The 27,902-nt window shown below is 36.1% G+C and overlaps 1 protein-coding gene across 4 annotated transcripts in view; it reads right to left on the bottom strand.

The window, feature by feature from the left end:
- Window positions 1-27,902, bottom strand: part of LOC131072047 (cell number regulator 13) — a 182,377-nt gene that overhangs the window by 98,925 nt on the left and 55,550 nt on the right. For 3 of the 4 annotated variants that reach the window (XM_058008078.2, XM_059218486.1, XM_059218485.1), the window contains exon 4: window positions 20,696-20,767. The exons of the other annotated variant lie outside the window; for it this stretch is intronic. In XM_058008078.2, the coding sequence (XP_057864061.2) occupies window positions 20,696-20,767 (72 nt within the window). The remainder of the gene's footprint in view (window positions 1-20,695; window positions 20,768-27,902) is intronic. 4 annotated transcript variants of the gene reach the window in all.

Below are 27,902 nucleotides of genomic sequence, written 5' to 3'. Positions count from 1 at the left end.
TAAGAGTATGTTGCAGACTAACTAAGTTTATTCGGTTGTGAGTGAATAACAATGATGTGCAAACTTCTAGAGTCACGTTGATTTCTGTTTGAGAGCACAGAAAACCATGATTAATGATAAAAATGTGTTGTCTTAGTTTCAAATGACATGATTATGTGATGAGCTATAAGAGTTTTACTTAAGTTTGAGTAAAACAGGGATCTCATGAGTTGGTGCTCAGTTTGAGGTTGGAACCTTTGTGAATTGGAGTTGGTGCTTCAAAAAGAGTTGTTGCTTTGTATGTAAGTTGATGCTCACTTCTGTAACTTTGGGTTGGTGCCCATTTTCATTTAATGGAAGCTAATTGTGTCGTGGTTTTTTACCCGAAAGGGTTTTCCACAAGATAAATATTGTGTTATGCTTTGAGATTGTTTATTCTAAATTTTTACTACTAATTTTGTTAGAAGTTTGTGAAATACTGATTCGCCCCCCCCCTCCTCAGTATTTTTTGGTTTTGTCTTCAAATTGTTTTAGCCCATCTTCGGTAATTCCTAAGGTCTTGTCAAGGGCTCAAACAAAGACATCCGCCCTTGACTATCATGTTGAAAAAGGCCGAAATTCTTTAAATCGTTTGTTTGCCCTCTATATCGAACTTGGCTTTTGATAGCCTTGAAGCTTGTCTTGTTAATTCACATTGCTTTGTCATCCCTTCCGAGGTTTTGTTCGGTATAAACTAGGCCATTAAAAAGGATTTTTAGACTTGCACTTTCTCCTAAAAAAGGCCAAACTTCAATTTTGCTTGTTTCTGCTTATCTGTAAGCATTTGTCATCTCAAAGCAGTTCTGAGTTCTGCAAGGCAAGGGTTACAGGCTTGCTAAATAAGGCTAAATTTGGGCTTTCTGCTCCAAGCCCTGGCCTCAATACACCTCTCAACTCTGCAACAACGATGCACTTCATCGCTTTGCAAAACCTAAAGTCATATTCCAGATATTGTCCCTTAATTAGTATAAGTCGGTGACTTTGCAGTTTCCCTAATTTTTGAACGATATCTAGCTTCCCATGGCAACTCTCAAACTTCCAGGATCACACTATGGACCTGCTCAAGTATGATTCTCATTGCATTTCAGGATACCTTTCTCTCTCTCTCTCTCTCTCTCTCTCTCTCTATCAAACCAAAGACTTATTTAGGACCTCGATGAGGCAAACCAAGGAATGAGGGGGTCCGTATCAGAGACGGGGAGTGTGTGCAAGGCACAGCAAGACCCTCTTATCCATTGGAGTTGATTCTATTTGTGAGACACAATTGTGACAATTTGTTGATGATTGGGCATCTTGCAAGCAAATCTTTTGGTTTTCATATTGGATCACTGATTTTACAGCAATTATTGTTGATTTTCATCATTCTAGGGCTGCACCCCTATTGGATCTACTATTTTCTTATGTTTCCAACCATTATTGCACTCCAAGCATCATTGCACAACTCAGGGGTTGATTGCGATATCCCCAAACTAAACAAGGAAGCTCTTATATTATCTTTACCAATGAAGATACTTTACAAACGAATACATGATGACCACGACAGCCAATCTCCATGTATGCAGCGATCCATAACATCAAATAATATCTACCCATGTATATGTATGCAGCTACTTGATTAAAGAGTAGCAATTCGATGGAAGGATAAAACAACAATAATGAAGACCATACAATGATTAAACAATTGAATATAGTGGTTAGAACATTATGCTTATTTGGTTAGACAATCAATTTTATGTGGACGACTTTGATAAGGAAATGATGGTATTATGCTAGAATTTACAAGAAGATAAGTAGTGACTAAAATAAAGGATGTGAAAATTATAATGACCAAGCAATGATAGAGGGCTACTGTATGATGGTAACCAAGATAAAGAGTATTATCTTAAAGAAACAACTAAAAGACAAGAAACATAGTTAACATAGGGAGGCGTTAAGATGCTGAATAATCATTCGGGGGGTGTGTTTTAATTAAGTAACTACTCTTTAAGATGCAATTTGATATCCTCAATAGGTGCGAACTAGTCCACATGGAAAGATACGATTTTGAATCGCATATGTTTACAAACAATTATTATATGGAAGGTTGAAGGCAGCAATTAGGAATAAAAAGTGTGATTTGTATAAGTAAGCATTATTCATGATGAGTCACGATTAAGGAAAGGATTTGTCTATTGCAGATCAAGAGACACAACCGCTTAGTATTATAAGATATTTAATAAGGATCCTGTTGATGTGTTTTTCATGCACATGCGAACACAGAATAAAATACCCAAAAGTATCTTATCCTCTCTTGAACAAAGTTACTCAAATGCTTAAGGTTAGCTTAAGGATCACTTGAGATAACTCCAAGGTTCTTGTATGTCGGGTCACAACGTGTGGATAAGCTCGTTGGTTTGATGTGATTATGCTAGAATCACAAGGGGACTTACGTTGAATTGTTGAATGCTTGAATCACTGGAACTTGATCATCTGATGTTGAAATCTTGTGATGCTTTTTATCCTAAACTAGCTTGAGTTGAAAAAAAAAGGGCAAAAGAAATAGGGTTGAGAAATTCTATCTTAAAGCCTAGAATGCAAGAAGATGGGTGAATGATTAGATGGAATCCTACTAGGCGAGGTTTCATCATCAAATTGAATGATTTGACACAAGCTCAGTGCAATCTTCTAAGGGCATTTCAAAGATGTTCAAATCATTATCATCAAACATTGATCACCATTCAAGTTAATGCATAAACAATGGATGCATAACAATTTGAGGTTAAGCTCATATCATTCCAGTTGGCCATGCAAGGCACTCTTACAATCAGCAAGGGGCTAGTGGTATGGACTAAACGGATTCCACACAAATGCATTCAACAAATTCCTCCATTCAATTTAATAACATGAAAATGAATAAGAAGTAGAAACCATGGGACTTGTTGAAATAACACATTTCACCATGACTTCAATGAAAAGAGTATCTCATTTACAAGTCCTAACAACAATTTCTTCTTATCCTACTCTATTCTAATTACTTACTATCCAACATCTATCAGCTATTCGCTATTTCTAAGCTACTAACTCTTCTCTGTTCACTATTAACATTTACAAATGACAGATTTGAGCCTTTTATAGTGCTCTCAATACAATTCGATGGCTCCGATTGATTTGAGGTCAATGGACGAAATTTTACAATGGAACCCTAATTAGGGTTTGTTACAACAAACCTTAATGTGGCCAATGAAATAATTACAATGCTTTGACACATGTCCTCTTTAGAATATTCGACCAATAAATAGTGGGGGTAGGTACATGGGAGTTTGTGCCCTCATGGATGACCTTGGTGCATTGAATCTGGACATGCTGAGGTGGAACTCCTCTGATTGTTGGAACGATGACTGGGATGCCACCTCAATCTGCTTGTTCTTGTAGACATGATTCATCATCATGAAAGAGTGTTGAGCAATATCTCTTGATACTCAACATTATCCAATTTTCTCAATGTGATGATGATGGGAAGCATTGTTATGATCTAACAATCCTTGATTAACTAATCTGAAACTATCTGCTTCCTTGAACATGTTTGATGAAGGCTGTGTGATGACCTTGATTGATCCGCCCTTTGATGAATGGTGCAACTGGTTGAGTTTAGCTCCTCAATGTACTGACTTTGATTCTTGGATTCCCGAAGGGAATTCAAGATTGTAAAACTTTCTTTGATCATGAAGTTGTCTCCTTCATGCTCTAGTGTCTCAACTTCCTCATGTTGAGCTGATATCTTGAAGGTCTTTGAGCTTGTCTTGATCAACCAACTTCTTCATGTTGCCACGATGCAATGAAAGTCTTTTGAATGTATTATACTCCTCTTGTTGTCACTTGCAAAACAAACAAAGATAGCATTAAACACACATGGATAGGTTTCACGAACCTACAATTTGGTAAATCGTCAAGACGATGATGAGATGGTGATTCTATCCTTCATTTCCATATCTGAATTTGAAGTGCTCCAAGGTCTAAGTCATATGTTTGGAGATCTCATTCCACCTTTTATATGCAAATGTAGGGTTGATTAAAAAGAGATTCTGATCTGAAAATGCCTTTAAAATCAGAATAATGATCTTCAAATTGATTCCACTCTTCTTGTCAATGTGTATTTGATCAATGAGATAATCAAATCTGCTATCCAAAATTGCTGCTATAGGTGAATTCGCCCCTTTGTAGATGAGTGTTTGATCAATGAAATGATCAACCCTTAAAATCGCTACTTGTAGAGAGCTTTGCCTTAAAATTGTGATTTTCGGACGTGCAGATTTGAATATCAAATTGATTTCTCCCTCCTTGCAAATGTGTAATGATCAGATTCGTTTTGCTAATGAAAAGAAATTCACCCTTCTTGATTGTAAATCTGAAAGTTGCCTTGAAGTTGATGTCTTCTTCACAATTGCTGATATAGAAGGAGTTTGCCTTACCAATCTGAATGTTGTCTCGTGTAGTTCGCTGTCTTTAAATTGCAGAGCAGATTGTAATGGTTTGCTTTGATTGATACTTAGAATGAAGGTCACCACTTTTCTTATATAGGTGCTGGGGTTGAAAGTGTGTGTCTCTTCATTTCAAAGTTTCCTAGGCCGACTTTCATTGTCAAAAAGAAACTTTTAATTGCACTTTTGGAGGCCGACTTTGTAGAAAAAAATTTAATTTTTCTTTGATCTTTCAACTTTGGCGGCTTTTAAGGAGGTCATTGCAACTCTTCATCAAATCGGATTTTAGGGGGGTCATTGCAAGAAAATCAGAAATTGAGGGGGTCATTGCAAATTTCGGAAATGAGGGAGGTCATTGCAAATTTCGGAAATAAATGGGGTCATTGCAAGTCTTGGAAATCAAGGGGATCATTGCAAGTCTCGGAAATCAAGGAGGTCATTGCAAATTTCGGAAATCAAGGGAGTCTTTCCAAATTTCAGAAATCAAGGGGGTCTGTGCAAATTTCGGAAATCAGGGGGGGCATTGCAAATTTCGGAAATCACGGGGGTCATTGCAAGTCTCGGAAATCAGGGGGGTCATTGCAAGTCTTTAGCTAGGCAGCAAATTGAGAGAACATTGCAACTTGCTTAGATTAAAGTTCTATCCTGATTTTAAGACTAAATTTGACAGACTCTCAAATCTTGATTCAATACTTTATCCTCAACCATTTCAAGACTCTTTCACACTAGAACTTGATGATACAAACCCTCATCTCAAACCCAAATTGACCTAGGTGACTTTAATGATCCTGATCCTTGAATGCACCTCTCAACTTCATGAAACTTACATCCTCAGCTACTAAGATTGACAATGCTCTAAGACAAAAGAAACTTCATTTGGAGCCTAACCTCGAGAGTTAACCATTTGACCAACTTTTGAGCAACTACATGTCTTACAAATGAAAGGCTAATAGCAAAGAATCAACAATTACTAAAGGCTAAGCTAAGACAACTACCCTGGAAAGCGAAAAAGTAGGGGTCCCCATTTAGAATGGGGAAATGTGTGAAGATGTCACAACAAATGCCTCACTCAATCCCAAAGGGGAGGGAATGGGATTTTGTCTTCTATTTGTATCCTTAACAGATCTGCTCTCTTGAGCATTATTTTCCATTGGCATATGAGGTTGCATGTTAAAGGGATTTATATCAGAAATAGCACCAAGATATTGCGTACAAGTACAAATCTGAAACAGCAATCAACCTTCTTCATTAAAGGATTGAAGGAATTTATCAGCATAATCCCATTGTCAAATCAGAAATAGCCAACATAGCATTATTGCTATCATTTGAGAAGGAGATTCAAAGCATACACATACAATTGCCCTATCAAAAAGAGCACAAATCTCTCTCTAAGTCTGCAGATTGAAACATCTCATCTACAGCATATCCTACAGAGTTATACCAGAAACGGCAAGTTGCAGACTCGATATCATCCTTGCACAAGCATCATCGAATATATTAGAAAGAGCAAAGATAACCCATCTTTGCATAACATTGATTACATTAGAGTACATACATTTATATATTGATCAAGACCATTTTGCATACACTTAACTGTCAAGTCAAAGATTGTTAATGATGTTCAATTTACATTCAATATGCAAGTTATATTCTACTTAGTATTATCTTGTTTTATCTATTACTGAATTATACTATGAATCTGATTATCTTCTTTTATGTGGCAGGTGAGAGGAGCATTTATAAACTTCTATGTCCATTCTCACACATACCATTTGACATATATAGTGGGCTGGGTACGGTCAAGCCATGCCTTGACCGGCCATGTCTTTTGGACATGGCCGATCAAGACATCACTTGATCGTGCCCCTTCGCTATAATAGTACATGGCATTTATTAACCAACCGGTATATGTTCAACACCCAATAACTATCGGTGTATGGCAAATGGTGTATGATTATATTTAACACCCGACGACTATCGGTGTTTGCATAATACTAACAGCCGATAATTTTCGGCATGTGTTTAGCCTTAACAGATGATAACCATTCGGTGTATACTTAACAACCGATAACTATCGGTAAACTTTATCATGCCACCCAATATATAATGGAGCAAATATAACCCGATATTAATCGATGTTTGATTAATCATTTATTATTATCAATTATGTTAATCGATACAAATCGGAATGCATGAACATGATTTAGTAATCGATGAACATAAACAAATGATATAGTATGATTATCAATGTTAAGGATTTGATCGAACTGAATAGGTTATTTATATGCAAATGTAGAATGGCTATCAAAGAGAAATTAATTGCTTGAAGGTTTCTATGATAAGTATTGATATGATAAATGATTGAATGAGAGACTTCATTTATCTCTCATGCAATCATTTATCTTACCGAAGCTATCATGCATTAACACTCCCTCTTAGCTAGGTAAGATGAATGTAAACAATATATTCAAGCATCACAATTCAATTGATAGTTAGCATTCTTTACTTAATTTAGACATTCTAGAAAATCATACCACCTAATCACATCATATGAAGTATCACCTAAACACGTGATATAGATGTCCATCACGTCAATCTTTTGATGACGGGATATCACTTAAGCATGTGATATCAGTATTGCCTAAACACGCAATACTTAAGGATAATCATATGAGGAGGATTAACTTCTAATCTTATCCAAGTTGTGATATGTGCACTACCACTTTATACAAATGTTTTATCACAACACAATCATGGCACATCCATGATACACCAGAGATCCAACATGATAACTGGTTTGGACATTATAAGATCGTCACCTTATAATGTCCCCATACAAGTGTTCATTATCTTGAGAGATCGTCATCTCTTAGATAAGAACTCAGGGGATAAAAATCCAAAATGTCCTATCATGACAAGAAGTTTACACATTAAACATCTTATTGATATGCAAAATACAGATTACAAAGCAAATTACCTTTCTATCATACCTAAACCTTTTCTGAAGTGATCAATCTTCACTTTGGAAAGAGGTTTGGTCAGAATATTTGCAGTTTGATCTCCTGTACAAACATATTCTAATTGGATCACATTCCTGTCTACCATATCTCACACATAGTGGTATGGAATCTCAATATGCTTGGATCTGTCATGGAACACTGGATTCACTGAAAGTTTTATGCAACTTTGATTGTTACAATGTATAACAGTGGGTTTCATAGGCTCTCCAAACAATCCCACAAGCAACTTCCTAAGCCATACTGCTTCTCGAGCAGCCATAGAAGCTGCAATGTATTATGTCTCGGTGGAGCTTTGAGCTACTGAAGACTGCTTCCTGCTGATCCAAGATATCATGGCTAAACCTAGACTGAAGCAACACCCTGAAGTGCTCTTTCTGTCAGTTACACTTCCAGCCCAATCTAAATCTGTAAAACCATGGAGGTTTATATCAACTTTCTCATATTTGAGACCAAGGTTTAGAGCAGAGTTCCCAAACTCGTCGTGAGTCAGGTGAGTTCGCCGAGTTGGCGAGTCGAGCCAAGCTCGGCAAGTTTTGCTGACTCGGGACTCGGACTCGGCGAGTTTTGACCATAACTCGCCTGACTCGCGTCTCATATTTGAGACCAAGGTTTAGAGCAGAGTTCCCAAACTCGTCGTGAGTCAGGCGAGTTCGCCGAGTTGGCGAGTCGAGCCAAGCTCGACAAGTTTTGCTGACTCGGGACTCGAACTCGGCGAGTTTTGACCATAACTCGCCTGACTCGCGAGTCAGGCGAGTTATGGCAAAACTCGCCGAGTCCAAGCTCCAAGACTCGGCCACGACAAGTCAATGTTTTGACTTGTTTGACAAGTTTTTCTCTCCATCAGGATTCATATATGGAATATAACATTTAAGTATAAGTGACATTTCCTTATGTCTTTTCTCTTTCTTATACTTTAAGTTATATTCCATATATATTGTCAGGATGTTTGAGAGTGGTTTCGAACCTCCATGAGTTATAATGCGAAATCTAGTTTTTGGAGGATCCTTCAAATTTCCAGACTTTGTCAAATTTCAAGCCATTTCAGGATCAGGATGACATTCCAGACTTTTAAGGCGAGTTCACTCTGACCTTGATGTAAGGGACGAGACCTAGGAGGACACTATGCATTACACCAAGGTTTGATTTAGCAACTTGAAGCGTGACCAGATAGTACACAAAAACCCTAGGAATGATCTAAATAACCCCTAATCACTCAACTGACCTAACCTCCTTCAGTCCACCTTGAGGAGATCCACTTGAATTGATGACCTTTGAGAAACTTAATCCCTTCAATGCAAAGGCTAAGACACTAAAACGACCAACAACAAAACTAAAAGAGCTAACCCTAGAAAGCAAAAAGTGGGGGTCTTCATTTGCAATGGGGCGATGTGTGAGTACCTAACAACAGGGATATTTCTTAAAATTTTGAAAAAAGAGGGTGAGTTGGGGACATTTCCTACCTATCCCCACATCCCAAAAAATCCCGCCATGGGGCACAAGGTTATTTTTGGCAAGGGACATGTCTCTGAAGAGCATAATTTCAAACCCTTATGGCCTCACAATTCCCCCTTCCATCCAACATATATATAGCCTAAAAACTAAGAGGTCCAAGAAAGACCAAGGTCAACTATAGTCCCAAGGTAAAATCTAAGTTCAACAAGCACGCTATTTAATGCTACCATACACAAGCACTCCTTACAGTTTCCAAGTGAAGATGTTCATGACGTCTCATGTTGGTGCTCCCAAAATTTCAATTTGGCCAAAGAAAATACTAAACAGAAGCCCCAAACAAGTAGATACTCTACCAACATGTCTTTCATGGCATAACAAGCTAGCACACATTATAATTGGGCTTTATTCAATAATGGGTGCATGAAACAAGTTTAAAATTGTTAAAAATCTCTTAATTTCAAGGGTTTTTTTATTTTGCCGAGTCATTGCCAAGTCGTTGCCGAGTCATAGCCGAGTCACGAGTCGAGTCGGCCTTGCCGAGTCATAGCCGAGTCCGAGTCTGGCAACTTTGGTTTAGAGTACCTTGTAGGTATCTCATGATGTGCTTTACTGCAACCAAGTGTATATCCTTGGGTTCACACATGAACTAACTTAAGGCATTAACTGCATAACAGATATCTGGCCTTGTATTCACCAGGTACATCAGGGACCCAATTATCTGTTTGTAATGAGTAGAATCAGTGGGTTGTGACTCTGCTGCTGCTTCTTAAAGTTTATGTAAATTGGTTTCCATAAGAGAGGTCATGGGCCTACAGTTCAGCATTCCAAATTTCTTCAACATATCTAAGGTATACTTCCCTTGGTTTAGTATAACGCTGTCAGAATTCTGCCATACTTCCAATCCTAGGAAGTAATGAAGGAGTCCCAAGTCCTTCATGTCAAATTCTTTGGATAGATCTTTCTAGCATTGATCTATAAGATGATCATTTCCTGTGATTAATAAGTCATCAACATATAAAATCAATATTAGCATATCATCGTTATTTCTTTTGTAGTAGAGATTAGGATCTGCATCATTCTTAGAGAAACCTAGTCCTGAGAGATAGGTGTCAATTCTTTCATACCAGGCCCTGTGAGCCTATTTAAGCCCATAGAGAGCTTTCTTGAGTCTACACACATGAGACTCAGCATCATAGACTTCAAACCCTTCAGGTTGCTCTAGGTAGACTTCTTCTGAGATCTCGCCATTTAATAATGTTGTTTTAACATCCATCTGGTGTACCTTCCACCCCTTAGATGCTACAATGGCTAATACAGCTCTTACTAATGTATATCTGGCAACTGGTGCAAAAGTTTCTTCATAATCTATCCCTTCCCTTTGAGAGAAACCTCTAGCTACAAATCTAGCCTTGTGTTTCTCAATACTACCGTCTGCAACATGTTTAATCTTAAAAAGCCATTTAGATGAAACAACAGATTTCTTAGTTGGCCTAGGAACAATCTCCCAAACATCATTTTTCATAATGCACTGATACTCTTCAGACATGGCATCCTTCCATACTTGATGTTCAAGAGCCTCTGATACATTGTTTGGTTCGACTTTAGAGAGATTATTCATAAGGGGAACATAGCTAGTGAATCTGTTGGGTCTTTTGCTTTCCCTGAAGGTTCTTGAAGGAGCAACAGACTTCTGAGCTTCTGCTACAGTTTTGGTGGCCCATAGTGGTCTTTCCTTGAGGTTTTCTCTAGGTGGACTTTGAGTATCACTTATAGTTTCCTCAGGATTCTCCCTCTGAAGCTCAGGAATAGGATCTCTATCTATGCTAGGGGTAGGTATATAGACTTCAGAGTTTAGAGAGCTTTGGGCTCTTTTGAAGGCTAAGTCTTCTTCAAAGATCACATCTCTGCTTAGTTCAATATTCTTTTGACCAGGTATATAGATCCTGTAAGCTTTGGAGGTTTCACTATATCCTACAAAGATTCCCCTTTTTCTAGAAGGCTCTAGTTTTAATCTTTTCTCCTTAGGTACATGAGTATAGATAGAGCATCCAAATATCCTAAGATGGCTAATATTAGGTTTTGATTTAGTAAAGACTTCCTCAAGGGTTTTATCTTCAAGATGAAAGTGGGGACATCTGTTTTGAATATATACAGCAGTGCTAGTTGCTTCTGCCCAAAGATTGATATTTAGATTATGATCAAGAATCATAGCTTTGGCAGCTTCAACGATTGTCCTATTTTTTCTTTCAGCTATCCCATTTTGTTGAGGGTTATAGGGTATTGTTAACTCCCTCTTAATCCCTGAATTTTTACAAAACTCTTTAAATAATTCTGATGTGTATTCCCCCCCATTGTCAGTTCTTAGGGTTTTAATTTTATTCCCTGAGTAGTTCTTTGTTAGTGATTTGAATTCTTTAAACTTATTAAGGATCTCTTCTAATTCTTTATATTTTAGAAAGTAGATCCAAGTTTTCCTAGAGTAGTCATCAACAAAAATTATATAATACAGAAATCACCCGAATGAAGGTACGGACATAGGTCCACACACATCAGAATGAACTAACTCTAAAATTTTACTTGTTTTCCTAGTACTATTCTGAAAAGCACCCTTAGTATTCTTACCTAGGGCACATCCTGTGCATGCCCCTGACTGATATTGCTTTAACTTGGGTAGACCTGTGACAAGGTCCCTCATTGATGATAAGGCTCTAAAATTTAGGTGGCCTAGTCTTCTGTGCCAGATTTCATTTGCATCTGTGGTCTCATGAATTAGGGCTAAGTTGGGTTCTGTACATAGCTCATACAAATAGCCTTGTCTTTGACCAATTGTTTTAGCTTTCTTGATGGATAAGTTCTTTGGCCAAGCCAGTACTTTGTTGTCCATGAAGGTTACTCTGTATCCATTGTCCTCCAGTGCTGATATTGAGACTAGATTTCTTTTGATGCCTGGAACATATAGCACTCCTCTAAGTTGTAATGATACACCCGACTTTAGTTTGATGGTGCAAGTTCCAACTCCTTTGACAGGGTGTGTAGAATCGTCTCTGATAGTTACTTCCTCATCATTCTCTTCTTTCATGGAGTCTAGTACTTCTCTAAATCCTGTGATGTGTCTGGATGAGCCACTATCAATCACCCAGGAGTTCACTTTGTTTGATGCATGATTTGTTAGTGTTGAATAGAGTACATACTTCTCGGAGTCTTCTTCCTTTTTGGATTTTCCTACTTTGGCAAATGTGGCTTGTTTAGCTCTTTCTGGACATTTGGCAACATAGTGCCCAAATTTGTCACATCTGTAACACTGAATTTGAGAGAGGTCTTTCTTGAAGGAGTTCTTTCCATGACGCCCTTTTCTCTTTTTGAATTGCTTCTGCTTGCCTTTCTTATTTGAGTTCGTATTAAGAACTTGGAGATCTTCATCTATATTCTTTTGTTTGATCCCTTTCTTATTTTTCCTTGATTCCTCTTGGAGATAGTCAGCCTTCAGCCTATCAAACTTTGGAAAGTTATCCCTTGCACTGATGCCTTGGACGAATGTTTCCCATATGCTAGGCAACCCATCTAGAGCAATGAGTGTTAATTCTTTGCTTTGGATCTCATATCCAAGGGTTGCTAGTTCATCCCTTAGGGCAGCTATTCGCATGAAGTAGGCATTGACTAATTCTCCTTTTGTCATGGCTATGTGATTTATCTCTCTTTTTAGAGTCAAGGTTCTACTAGCATTAGATATCTCAAAAGCATCTTCAAATGCTTTGAACATATTGAAGTTTGTTTCATGTTTCCTTATAATGGGCATAATGTTGTTCCTCACCCCATCAACTATGATTTTGATAGCTTTATCATTTCCTTCTCTCCAAATTGCTTTGTCAGGTTCAGTCTCAGGTTCTTCAATTTCAGTTTTTACAAATGTTTCAACTTTATTTTCTTTTAGAATCATTTGAATTCTGAATTTCCATGCGGAGAAGTCATCACCTCCTACAAGCCTGTCTTCAAATCTGATAGCGCTAGCCATTGATAGAATTGTGATCTTGAATATATGCTTGATTTGAATTTTACGTAAAATTGAACAGCCTCAGGTTCGATTTAACTATAGCTCTGATACCATGTTAATGATGTTCAATTTACATTCAATATGCAAGTTATATTCTACTTAGTATTATCTTGTTTTATCTATTACTAAATTATACTATGAATCTGATTATCTTCTTTTATGTGACAGGTGAGAGGAGCATTTATAAATTTCTCTGTCCATTCTCACACATACCATTTGACATATATAGTGGGCTGGGTACGGTCAAGCGATGCCTTGACCAGCCATGTCTTTTGGACATGGCCGATCAAGACATCACTTGATCGTGCCCCTTCGCTATAATAGTGCATGGCGTTTATTAACCAACCGGTATATGTTCAACACCCGATAACTATCGATCTATGCCAAACAGTGTATGATTGTATTTAACACCCGATGACTATCGGTGTTTGCATAATACTAACAACCGATAGTTATCGGCATGTGTTTAGCCTTAACAGCTGATAACTATTCGGTGTATACTTAACAACCGATAACTATTGGTAAACTTTATCATGCCACCCGATATATAATGGAGCACATATAGCCCGATATTAATCAGTGTTTGATTAATCATTTATTATTATCAATTATGTTAATCGATACAAATCGGAATGCATGAAAATGATTTAGTAATCAATGAACATAAACAAATGATATAGTATGATTATCAATGTTAAGGATTTGATCGAACTAAATAGGTTATTTATATGCAAATGTAGAATGGCTATCAAAGAGGAATTAATTGCTTGAAGGTTTCTATGATAATTATCAATATGATAAATGATTGAATGAGAGACTTCATTTATCTCTCATTCAATCATTTATCTTACCGAAGCTATCATGCATTAACAAAGATAGCATTGATATTGACTTCATATCATCATAATGCAAGCGGAAATTATTGTGTATTAAGTCATTCTTGCATCGCTATTATTATTTATAAGTATTAATACTGAAATGAGGAAAGAAGTCTCTTGCAATTGATCTTTGTAAGATAAATGTCCCTATTTCTTAAAGCATAAAATAAGGGGACATTACATTGATAGATTTTGACAGACTCTTGATGTTGCTTCTATTGTAGAGTTTGAAACTGCAATATAATTGATATTCAATGTTGCACCCTGTAATGGGTCGAAAATTAGGAATTAGAGTTTTAAGATAATAAAACCACTAAATAACCAAATTAACCCAATACATTGCAAGAGGAGTAAACCTAATTGATTTAGCCACAATCCAAATAAGAAAAGGGCTGAAATTCTGATTAGATTCACTAGTTGGGATAGTTATCCTCTTTCTTAGTTGAATTTGGAAGGTAATTATGAAATTAGGTTAAAACCATGAATAATTGAAGTCAACTATCCACAACAAACTGCTACAGATATCCCACGGAGCCACAAACTAAGATTTGGCCAAAAGATGTTTAGAACCTATTCCCAAAAGTTCGACCTAATTTTTCGAGACCAGGTAGTAATATTCGCCTTGGTCCTCTGAATTTTCTTCTATCGAAAGTTGAACCTATTCGTCGCTATCAACTCTGCCGAAATTCCCAAGTACAACTCCTACACCTGTTTCCTACACACAAAAAGAGAGGGAAAGATGTTGGGGATAGGGGTTCTCGGTTTAGGAATTAACCTTTAAATTGAAATATGAATTGAAATGGAAATTGCTACAAAATGTTTTGCTTTTGAGGGAAAGGTCAAATCTAAAACAACAATGCTAATAATTGAAATATACCTTGATGAAGTTGTGTTTGATCCTCATGCAAGGTTTTTAAGGTTGTCTTGTAGAATGCCTTCAAAGAAGATTGATCATGGATGTCATCTTGAATGCATAACTTGACTTTACTTCTGCTCCAATGCTTGATGAATGACTGATTGCTTGCTAACTTGAATTGAATTAGGATCATAGTTTTGCCTCTTGAGAAAGTTAGGTTTCAAATGAGAGGTAGACCTCCTTTTATACTTGACTGCCCAAATATTAGTTGAATTTCCGGAGTAGGCCGAAAAGAGGTCAATTTTCTCGCTCACATGAAGTGACCACTGTGGGGACCCTAAATGGGTCATGATTAGGAGGGCTACGGCATTGGACGCCCTGGTCTTGAGAATCAAGACTCCAGCATGAGGGGGGAGACAATGAAGGAGGTAAATGTGAGATTGATAGGTGGCATGAGCAGAATCGAGACAGACATTGAGCATCAGATGCCGAAGCACCAAAGTGAGGTCTAGGTGAGGAAGAAATTGTAAGCGAATACAATTTACGATGCTACACATCCAACCTTTTATCAGTATTCACATCCAAAACAAGTATTGTGCCTAGGGTTTCAAAGCATGTGTTGTTTATATCATTGGATCTACATAAATAGTGTTTAGTCCTAAATGTATAGTCGGTGAATAATCAGATAACACAGTATTTCCCGCACGTACCAAGTATTCTTGAACCAGAACAATTGTACATCATAACATAAATGACAATGATAATATTTAAACCAGAAAAGTTATATCTTTATTCTAGTGTCCAGAATTGTCCATACATAATCCCCCTGCCGAGGTTCCAACCAAACAATATATAGACCCGACCGTTGGTCAAGTTGCCAACCGTCACCAACTCCCAACTACTTGACGGGAACCTCTCGGCGACAAACATAACATAAACACAACATAACACACTTATAAATCTTATTCTTACTAACATACGTTATTTACCCCTAACAAATAGGATATCTTTTTTTCCATGCAATTAATGTTGTAGCTGATTTTCTAGGGTTTTTAGGCTTTCAATTGCTGGTATCAGTCATTTACAGAAGCCAATACCTTGCTGATTTCCAGGAATTAAGGTTATAATCCTTATATCTAAGAGTTGCTACTAGTTGATAGAAGTTTCAGACATGTTGGAATCTTTTAAGGGTGTTTACAGACTCAATCATGCATTTTCCAATCACTACTATATAGTTTGAGCTCCATTTTTGCATGCTTGACATCCATTTTAAGGGTTTGTACCCTTCCATGTAGCTGTATGAACTACTATAAATGAAATTTCTGGGTAAATAACTATTGAAGCTTGCCTAAATTGCTATCTAGAGGAATATTGTTGTTGAATATTTGTCATGGGATTAATTTAACATTTTAGCACCTCATTCTAGATATGATATCTGCTATAAAAGATGCTCATTTTCTATCATAACAATCAAATATGTCTCGCCCGTTAATGGGCAGGATCGGGTTAATCCGGTAGACACTGGGGTGAGTGGACACCCCCGGAAGATGGATGGACAAAGATCAATTTCGACGGTGCGTCCAAGGGTAATTCGGGACCATCGAGTGCTGGATGTGTTGCGAAGAACTCTCTAGGGGTCATAATTGGTGAAGGATGGCAAAGGTTGCCAAATGGTCCAAATAACGAAGCTAAGGCCAAAGCGGCCATTCTTGCTGTTCTTCTGGCTTGTCGAATAGGGATGACTAAGCTTCATCTAGAGGGGGATTCCCTTGTGATTGTTAATGCAATTATCTGTGGTAGTTCGCTTAGCTGGAAAATAAGTCTTGATATCGATATGATCTCGTATTGCTTGAAATCCTTTGATGATTTCAAGATATCCCACACTCTTCGAGGTGGCACTCAAGAGGCAGATAGACGTGAAAACGAGGCTTTGAATTTGGAGGTTGGGGTGATGAGGATATCAGTATCCGAGTAGAGGCGATATCTTGGGGCTAAATTTTGATAGAGACTATCTGTTTCAATTGAGATGACGAGCATTTAATGTTGAGTTTTGAATGCATCTTGGCGGCGGTACAGGTTGACAGACCATGGTGATTGATATTCTGTAATGTCCCCATTTAAGACTTACCATAATTTAATACTGAGACATCAATTTCAAATTAAAGTGAGAATGATAATATATTAATAAACATAAAATTATTTAAAAAAAACACATTTCATTAAAATATTGAATTTAAAAGAGTAGTACTTATCTTGGCACTCTCCCAAGCAAAATTCTTCAGCATGTTGTTGACTCCTCTTAAACATTTGTTAACCCTTTGGCTCAAATCACAAACAAAAATTCCCAGATTCCTTGTAAAAGCTTAAGTGGTGTTGAAATTGAAAACACAAACAATATCTCCAAATATTACAAGTGGGCCCCATTCCCTATAGTGGAGCTGCTGCTAAAACACACAACAAAAGTTGTGAAATCTTCAACCTTTTCTACAAATACTATTGGAAGATTCTTTTATTATAATATTCTGAATAATTATTGGGTGGGCCCACAAAGCACTTTGGCAAGCTCCTTCTAATATTAATTAACTTAAATTACTGTTGAAGTCTTTTTCCTTAAATTCTGATTTCTCTGTCAGATCAGAGGCCTCCCACGTGGTATTTCTTCCTTTATAATAAGATATGGTGTTCTCCCGGACTGCTGACTTTGTACCTTATGCAATTGATAGTATGCCCAAGGTAATTGCTCACAAGGAGCGATCCAAAATGGATCACTAATAATAGACAAACTTCCCCCGATCTATATGTATATATTCACGTATACAATATATTATTGACTTGTTGATGTCCTCCTCCCCTTTTTTTCCAAAAGAGATATATCATACTTATATATGAAACTTAAAGTCTTCCTAAGAGCTCATGACTCTTTACCAAGAGACCGATGGCTTTGAAGACAAACCGATTCGTAAATGTAATCGGAATTAATAACCAAACCGATACAGATATAATCGGTTATGTATAATTAATAACAAACAACCATAAACGATATTAACCAATACGTCTCCCCCCACTTAGAACGGTCAAGCATTAACACGTCTAAAAGACTAAGTTAACACGTTTTAACAAAGAGTCGATTCATATTTAATCATAACATAGAACTGATTTATATATTAAGCATTACATAGAATCGATTCATATATTAATCAATTCATATTAATTATCTCATAGAATCGAATCATATAATAGTTGATTCATATACATAATACAATGTATATTAATTAGTGAGCTAAGTTGACTCGGTCAGTGTAATATATTCAATATATCTATTTTATGTTTTAATGGTAAAACTTCTTTAATAGTTAATATAATATTAATAATTGAAATATGAACGTTACATTAAAATAAAACAATAATAATAAATAATAATCATAACTAATAATAAATATTAATAATCATATATTAAAGGAAAATCGTGAAGTCTCATAAATGAGACGATTTTCCAATATTATTAAATGTTAATTAATAAATGTTTTCATTATCGTTTTTATTTAATCCAATGTCCAAAGAGGGGTTATGACAGTTACATCACATTAATAATATTATTACATACTATCAGGATTGAGTTGTGTTAACAATTTTAAATTGTATTAATATTAACTGTATTAGTAGTATTAATATTGAATTGTATTAGCAATATTAGATTGTATTAGTAATGTTAATTGTATTAACAATACTGAATTGTATTAATAATATTAAACAGCATCATACAAAATCATTAGCAACACACATATTCATACCGTAGAGTTTTCTCAGTCAATGTGACTGCCAGCGTCTTCTTTCTTTCCATATTGTGCTCTTCTTACTTTCCCGTGTATCTTGCTGGAGGAAGGTGGTCAGGTTATTTAATTTTCTTGACAAGCCACGACCCTTCCTAAAGGATATGACTCCCCCTTGAGTCGTGCCTTCTCTAATTTAAATTTGTCATTATTAAACACAGCCCGATGCATTAATAATATGATCGGTGATTTTGTAATAAACAAGTTTTGATAGAGGTAATGCTCAATATTAATAAATTGTGAATAATTCTATTAATAATAAAATGTGATTCGCATATTACTAAATAATTTGTGTATAATAATTTTCAATATTTTGTGAATAATAATAATAATATTTAATAATTAAATATTAATAAATATTAATAATAATATTTAATAACTAAATATTAATAATTTCAAATAATCATTTGTTGATTATATTAATTTATAATAATAATTGTTTCATTTAGATTATAAATAACGATCAAGAAGGGGACATGACACATTCCTCCGCGTAGGCGGGTTGTTTTATCAGGCAGGGTGGCAGTGCTGGAGAGTTGGCCAGATGTGATGTACACGCGAAAAGGGTACTCGCATTAATGGTGTGCAGTCGGGGAATGTCTCAAGGATATCGAAGGATGATATGCAATTATGAAGTGAGTTATCGTGGTAAGGAAGCAAAACTGATCTTGGTTAATGAGCGTAGAGAAGTGAGTCTTTGACAACTTAGTTGCAGGAGTGTCAGTTGTGCAGGATTAGTGTTTTGTTTCAGTGATGGAGCCGAACTTTTCTCTTAAGGCGACGCGTCCTATGGTGGCCTTTTGGGGTGCCATCTCTGATGAGCATCTTTCAAACGTCTTCAGGTTTCAAGACCGGGATTTTCTCAACAGAGTGAAGATTGTTCTTGGGGACGAATATATGCGGGGTGAATTCAAATACCACACTAATGTGGATATAGCTTCCATGTTTACTACGTGGGCCTTTGAGCTACTAGGGGTGAACCGAGTGCATTGGTTGGTCTTGAATAGTGTGAAGGAAAAATGGAGAGGAGACTTGACAAGCTTCATCAAGATGGCAAGGGATGGGGAAGGCTTTGTTTGCCCGAATGGTGTTTGGCTGCATTGGTGTGATTTCCAACCCCCCTTACATTTGTTTCTGTTATGGAGTGTGAACTGTACTAAAGAAGTTCGTAGGGCTTCAGCCCAAATCGGTATGCAAGGAGTGCAGGACTACATAAGGTCGTGGGAGAATGCTGAAATTCAACTGGAGCTGGAAAAATGGAGCCCCTCTCTTGGAAGGCAACTAGGTGGGGACTCAAGCTCAAGTTCCTCTCCAAAGAAGAAACGCAGAAGGCCTCGAAGCTCCAAGAACATCACAGGTGGTAGGTTGTTGTGGATTGGCCTCCCCTCAGAAGCCCATGATGACCATGTCGATGAGGAGGACCAGCGTGTGCGTACCATGGAAGGATGCGAGAAAGGCAAGGAGATTGTGGTGGTTAATGCACCACAGTAGTTTCTGTTTGATGGTTTTTGTTATGAACATCTTGACAGTTTTTTGTATCTACTTAGCAGACTGTATATGTCTTGCTTTTTTGTAGCAAGTTTTTTTGGAGGGCTCTGTCTGGCTGTATATCATTTGTAATCGACTGTTTTTTGGAATATCAATACAAAGTACCGTTTACCGATCGAAAAAAAAACAATCAAATCTGTCTTAGTTAATAATTTATGGTGCATTTATGAGTGTACACAAGGGTTTCACATATTTTACCAGCTATTATACATCAGATCTGCTTGCACAATTATAATTCATGAATTTCATCATTTGAGGGTTCCAAAACACATATCAGCTTGTGCAGGATGTTGGAAGATGTGTATTTTGATTGAAAAGGGTTTTGCAATTATGACATATTGCTGATTAGCATTAATTTCAACAGGGTTTGGTATCTACATTTGGTATTTGTTTATCATTTCAGCTTGCATGTGTTCGAAAAATCATGTATTTCCTAAGGTTGTTCAATTGGGGACATCACACAACTTTTTTTAACTTAAACACAAAGTTCTCATTTCAGTGTAGGCCATCCATTTATCTTAAAGAATCAAAGATAATGTAATCCTATGTATGTAAAAAGACTATTTCAGGAGAGAACATACTTACATACTTTACCGTCAGAAACAAACTCTGCAATATCAACAAATGTCCCACAAGGATACATGCATGTAAAAAGGCCTGGAATGCAGAACATGAAATGACATGATTATATTTTTAATACAAATGATGCAACCATAAAATTCAATTGACTTTGATTCATTCATGACAATAGCAATGCAATTATCAAAGACACTTCAGTATTGAGATTTTGAGATGTAATCAGCCAAAATCCTTGCCTATGGATTTCTCTAGGGCACAATTTTTATGCACACAAATTTGGTTGGAATCATTTATGAGAATACCTAGGCAATTCCTGTCATAGGAAACAATTTCAATGCATTCAGTTTAACTTTTGATCTGAGTCACTATGTTTGTTGGATTTAATCCTTGAAATTAAAAATCTGGTGAACACTTAAAATCACCACAAAATTCATTTAAAAATTCTCAAAATTTACCTTGTACCATTTTTCGAAATAAAACATTATAAAATTGTTGGCAACATGTTTTGTGCTATTTTATTCTACCATCAACCACCACTGTTGAACATTTTATTGTACACTACGTTTGCAATTCAAAGGATTTCAGTTCTCTTTCACAACCAATGTCATATCCTTACACTTATGCCCTTGTGAATTGGTTTCCTATGAAGTTTTTTCCATCATTCAAAAACTACTTGCATTCATGTCTCCTTTGGCTTGGATCTCATCATTTGCAAAAACAAAATCAAATGGACCATGGTTGTAGGTGAAAACAAAGTGTGTGTGTGGTGGCAATGAAGTGACATTTAAAGAAGTTTTGTTTTTCAGTTTTAGCTTTAAGGTTTTGATTTTGCATTTGAAAAAATTACATGTTTGTTTTTCTCTTTTATGTTCTAATTTTTTATTTTTTTTATTTTTATTTTATGTTTTTTAAATTTATATGATTTTGTTTTAGTTTTATATTTAAATTAAAAACTCTTATAAATAAAGTTTTAAATTTTTCAATAATTTAACTTTTCAATTTTATGTTTAATAGAATTTATGTGATTTTGTTTGTAGGTTGTAATTTTTAATTACAATTTATAATTTTCAAGTATAATTAATATTTAATATATTTAAATTATTAAAATTAAATTATATTTAATAATTTAAATATTTTTAATGTTTGATTAATTTTGATATATTTGATATTTTAAATTTTATATACATAAAATATTACAATTATATTATTTGATGTTTTTCTCAAATTTTATTGATTGACCAATTTATTCTAAATGTTTTTTAACCAAATTTAAATAGAAACACAAACCTTGTGATATAGCTTTTGACCATCAAAATGGCACCTTAAACCATAAATTGATAGTCATTTAAGGAAAAAATAACATTACATTTTATTTGACGGAAAAGTAGTTCCACAATGTCAAAGTAAGAAATGCCACATATTTCCTCTCATTATGTAGCCATTCACTTTTTGAGGAATCAAACAGCTAGCATATATTTACTATGAGTGGGGGGGGCTGCTTATGGTTCTTCTAATCTACCTTCATCATCTAATGTCAATGATAATAATGATCTTGGTCTTGATGCAAACCCATTATATTATTCTTACATTGAATAATAAGTTTTTATCTTGACATTTGAGTTTGACAAATTGACGTGTATTTTGTACACTATCAAACACAGAATAAAATACCCAAGGGTACCTTATCCTCTCTTGAGTAAAGTCTCTGAATGCTGAAGATATCGCGAAAAGGATCAATCAGGATGACTTCAAGGTTCTTCGATGTAGGATCTCTACGTGTGGATAAGCTCTCTGTGGTATGATGTGATTTGCTGGAATCACAAGGGGACTTACATTTGATGATTGAACGTCTGATCTACTTTGAATATTGCTGGAACACAGGCTCTTACTAGCTTAGATTTGAAAAAAAAGGAAAAAAGATGAGGGTGAGGAAAAGATCTAATCTTAACACTAAGAATGTAAGAGCAATGAATGATCTTTGATGAAATTCTAACTAAGTCTTGTTTTGACATCACAGGAACATCTCCACAAGGTTAGTGCGATCTTCGAAGGAAAGCTTTATGATGTTCAAATCATCACTGCAGGCATAGACACCATCTGGTTGATGCATATCAATGAAGAGGTGACAATTGAAGTTAAGCTTAAGCTGAATGATTCCAGTTGACTACACAAGGCAAGTTTGCAATCAACAAACTGCTAGTAGTATGGATATACGAATTCCACCATCAATCAAGCACATTTCTTCCACTCATCTACTAACATGAAATCAAATATGAGAAGTATAAAGACCATGCAAATTGTCGAATCGACCCATAAATTTCACCATTTCTTCAATGAAGTTACAAGTCTTTTACAACAACATCTTGGCAACAATCTTTGCCTTCTCTCTCTACTCTACTCTAATTGCTATTCTCTCTCTATCTTCTAACTGCTTCCAACTATTCCTAACTATTCTAACTATTGCCTTTACAAAATGAAATGCCAGGGCTTATATAGTGCCCTCAATACAATTCGATGGCTAAAATCAATTCGAGATCAATGGCCAAGATTCAACAATGAAAACCCTAATTAGGGTTTGTTACAACCATTACATAACATTTAATGCTTGACCAATGATAAAATTGTATTGCTTGGACACATGTTCTCTCTAGAAAATTCAACCAATGGATAGCTGGGGTAGGTACATCGGAGTTTGTGCCACCTTCCATGAGTTAGGTACATTGAATCTGGAAATGCTGAGGTGGACCACACTGACTGGAGAAGTGATGACTAGGATGCCACCTCGTCTGACACTTGTAACTTGGTAGATATTCAACTTGATGTTGTTGAGAAGCTAGCTTTAATTAATTCATCTGGAACTATCTGCTTCTTCAACGAACCCTTGTTCTAACTTCTTGTGTCCTTGATGTGCAAGATGATTGTTGTACCTCGCCTTGGAATACTGGATTGGAGAAGTCGCCCTTGATGACGTTAGTCCAAAGAAGGCCGTCCTTGTCGATGCTAGGCTGGAGGAGGTCGCCCTTGTCCTTGCTTGATCGTCCTTGATCTGGCTTGATTTTCCTTGAGGAGAGTCTTCCGACTTGTAGATCTTTCGAGCTTGGGAGTCGCCATCTTGATACCTACACAACATTTCACAATTAATAATATATCTTGAAGTGTAGAAAGGAAGATTCAAGATTCTAATTTAGGAAACTTCATGATAAATCTTGAGTTATCATTTCCTAATTTAGGATTTTCAAAGCAAAATTTAAATCTTCAAAAATGGTGCCAAGGTGATTACGCCATACCTTCACTTGGGAATTAATTCTAAAAAATGATGCAAAAATAGGAGAATTCGCTAGGCAAAATGTAGATCAAGACTCCCTTTAGCAAAATGCGCCCCCTTTAGCTTGGAAAAGAACTCCATCTTCCACTAGCTTCTTCAAGATCTGGAAATTCGCCTTCAAATGTCTTCAAAAATCTGGAAATTATCCTCCAATCTAGCAAGAAATTTGCCTCTTCAATAGTCTTCAATATGAATTTCGCCCTCCTTAGTCTCCACACTTAGTAGAAATTTGCTCCACTCCAGCTAGATTTCGGGAAATTCGCCTTCAAATGTCTTCAAAAATCTGGAAATTATCCTCCAATCTAGCAAGAAATTTGCCTCTTCAATAGTCTTCAATATGAATTTCGCCCTCCTTAGTCTCCACACTTAGTAGAAATTTGCTCCACTCCAGCTAGATTTCGCACTTCTTCTTTGCCCTTCCAAATCGCATTTGAAATGATGAGTGAATGATGGATTAAAATCGCTCAACACACCTCTCTTATATAGGCGCTCACCATTTCATTATCCATAGGCCGACTTGGTAAAATAGAACCAAAAATAAACAAAATTAATAAAAGGAGAAGGCCGACTTGCCCCAAAACATTAAAATGATACCTTAAGCGCTCCCATTTTGAATTTTAATTTAATAATTAATTTTAAATGCCTTTATAATTAAAAATTTCGATTTTCTAAGGCTTAAATTAATTATCAAATACCAACGCACCCTTATTAAATGCCAATTTAATTAAAATATTTCAAGGTTTTAGTGAATTTGGCATTTAATGCGATTTGTTTGAAGAAAGCGCTCAAGCTTGGGGAAAATAATGGATATCAATAACATCGCTCTGGTCCCTTGGAGAGGGACAGGAGCGCCCTAGCCAATTTTCATCGAATTTCGTGGTCTTTGTAACTTCATTCCTCCTTGAAGCATTTTTAAATATCATTCCAATCTTGTGCCTTGACCTGGATTCGTCCCAATTTGAGGAGGAAGGCTTGTTAATGTGTTTTTCGCCCTGGTCCCTTGGTGAGGGACAGGAGCAATTTTGCAATTATAAGCTCACTTATGCTTTGCTAGTCTTCGAAATTATCTCCAATGGACCGATTATGCCTTTCTTCATTCACCTCAAACTTGAAATTCGCTTTACCTTTGCTAGAAATTTGTCCTGTGAGAAAATCGCTCTGGTCCCTTGGAGAGGGACAAAAGCATCTTTTGAAAATCGCTCTGGTCCCTTGGTGAGGGACAGGAGCGCCTATTATCTTTTGGGTTGATTTTCTCCTTCGTGGCCCACTTAAGTTATATTCAACGGGCAGAACACACTTCCCTTGACCTGTTCAAATCGTAAAATCACTTAAATCTTGCAAGGGTAATGCATATTTGGAATTCAAGCTCCGGTCCTTCAGTGAGGGACAGGAGCGAATTTTGCCCTCTAGGCCAAATCTTTTCACTTTTCATCTCGAAATTCTTTTGCTAGGGAAGATTTCACCTTACTTCATGCTATGAATAAAAGTTAATGTCCAAAAAAGGTCTAAAATTGTGCATATAAAGAAAATCGCTCTGGTCCTTCAGTGAGGGACAGGAGCGCTTTTACCTCTCTAGACAAAAACTCCATCATTTCATTGCTTTTAATCAAGTCTAGATGCTCTATCACGTTCATTTCGACCTTCACCATGCCTTTGATGTTCCAATTTGACCAAACAAGGTCAGGAATGACTCAAATAAGCCTTTTCGCCTTGGACCCTTGGTGAGGGACAGGAGCGCTTCGCCTTGGACCCTTGGAGAGGGACAGGAGCGAAATTCGCTCTGGATCCTCAGTGAAGGACAGGAGCGAAATTTGACTTTTTGAACTCTCTATCAAGATAATTTTTATGGAATATAACATTTAAGTATAAGTTCTTATACTTTAAGTTATATTCCATATATACTTTCAGGATGTTTGAGAGTGGTTTCAGACCTCCAGGAGTTATATAGCAAAATCTAGTTTTTTGAGGTTTTTCAGTTTCCAGACTTAGTCAAATTTTCAAGATCAGGACATTCCAGACTTACCAAATTTCAGGATCAGGACTTTCAGACTTAGCCAAAATTTCAGGATCAGGACTTCACTCCAACAGGACCTGCTATCCTATTGATCTCCTCGACAGCACTCAAAAATGCAAAGGCCAACTGACAAAACCCTAAAAGACCTAGAAAACAAACCCTAAAAAGCAAAAAACATGGGTCCTCATTTGCAATGGGGCGATGTGTGAAAACGTCACAACAATCATCTAATGTCAATGATAATAATGATCTTGGTCTTGATGCAAACCCATTATATTATTCTTACATTGAATAATAAGTTTTTATCTTGACATTTGAGTTTGACAAATTGATATTGAATCAATATACTATATTTTAAATTTGTAATCAATCTTTACTGTAGTTTTGTTTAGCATATGTGCATGCTATGTGGTATTCTAAACTTAACTCCTTTTTTTAGGCTGCAAATACATATATATTTATGATTTTTATGTTTTATTTTGTATGAATGCATCCAACCCTAAGAAAAATTGTTGTACCCACATACTTATACCAATACCTGATTCCATTTTGGTAACTTATGTTAAGATCTAGAGGTGTCACTTGATTTCAAGTAGGTAACTTCACATTGAATTTTGGAACTTTGAACTTTTTCCTTGAAATAGCAATCAACAACTAGCAATATTTCCGCATCATCATCTGCACTACCACATCACATTCATATTGACCCAATCCATCTTTTTGCCTTAGATTATGTAACCATTAGATCGCATCAAAAATAGTCCTTTTCTTCTCCATGATGGTTTGTTACACTAGGATGGTAGCAGAGAACATCATTCAATAATTGTTCATATGGCTTATTTCCATAGAAAATCATTTCCAATGGAATATTCTCATCTCAAAGATCCAAAATGGAATTTGGAATTATTTTTAAAATTAGAGACAAATACCTAAGACTTTGCCACAACTCTTATTTGGAATTAGGTGTAAAATATCTTTGTGAACTTCTAGGTAGACAAGACCTTGAAAACATTTAATATAGGAGCTTCAAAATCAACTCGATTTTGCGTTGGGCAAGAAATGAATAAAGTTTGAGTTTGTTAACAGAGATTCTTCGTAACTTAAGCCTCTTGACAACATTGGGAAGCAAATATTGGAATACAAAGAAATTGTATTTAAGATTAAAAGTTACTGTGACTATAGCCAACGTGCTTCAACCAACCAAAAGAAAGTAACAAACATTGAAAAGGCAAGACTGTCAACCAAAAATAGAAATCAAAGGTTTCTCAGATTGGAAGTATAAGGAAGAAAAGAATAAAGTTTGAGTTTGTTAACAGAGATTCTTCTTAAGCATCTTGACAACATTTGGAAGCAAATACTGAATTACAAAGAAATTGCATTTAAGATTAAAAGTTATTGTGACTATAGCAACGTGCTTCAACCAACCAAAAGAAAGTAACAAACATTGAAGAGGCAAGGCTGTCAACCAAAAATAGAAATCGAAGGTTTCTCACATGAGAAAGTAGAAGAGGAAGTTGATAAAATGATTCTCACAGGTGACACAACTCAAATTCCAAAAATGCCTAGAGCTGCATCAAGAATCTAAAATGGAACAGAAAGGAATAATTGAACAAAAAGACCTACACATCCATGTTTCAAAAGGACCCAAAACTACAGCTAAAATCTAAAATCAAAGAGAAACAAAAGGAAATAATCAAAACAAAGAGAACTAGAGAGAAAGGCTTATAGACCCAAACTAACCACAGTTAGTCCTACATGTTCAACAGTTTTATGGATTTCAGAAGTTGAAGCATACACCATAAGATTCCTTTACTACTGATCAAATGTTATAATTTATTGCACAATAAACATAAAAACCAGCTTCTTTTAATATT

This window comes from Cryptomeria japonica, chromosome 3 (genome assembly GCF_030272615.1).
Source record: "Cryptomeria japonica chromosome 3, Sugi_1.0, whole genome shotgun sequence".
NCBI classification, from domain to species: Eukaryota; Viridiplantae; Streptophyta; class Pinopsida; order Cupressales; family Cupressaceae; genus Cryptomeria; species Cryptomeria japonica.
This window is presented reverse-complemented; position numbering and strand designations above follow the sequence as displayed.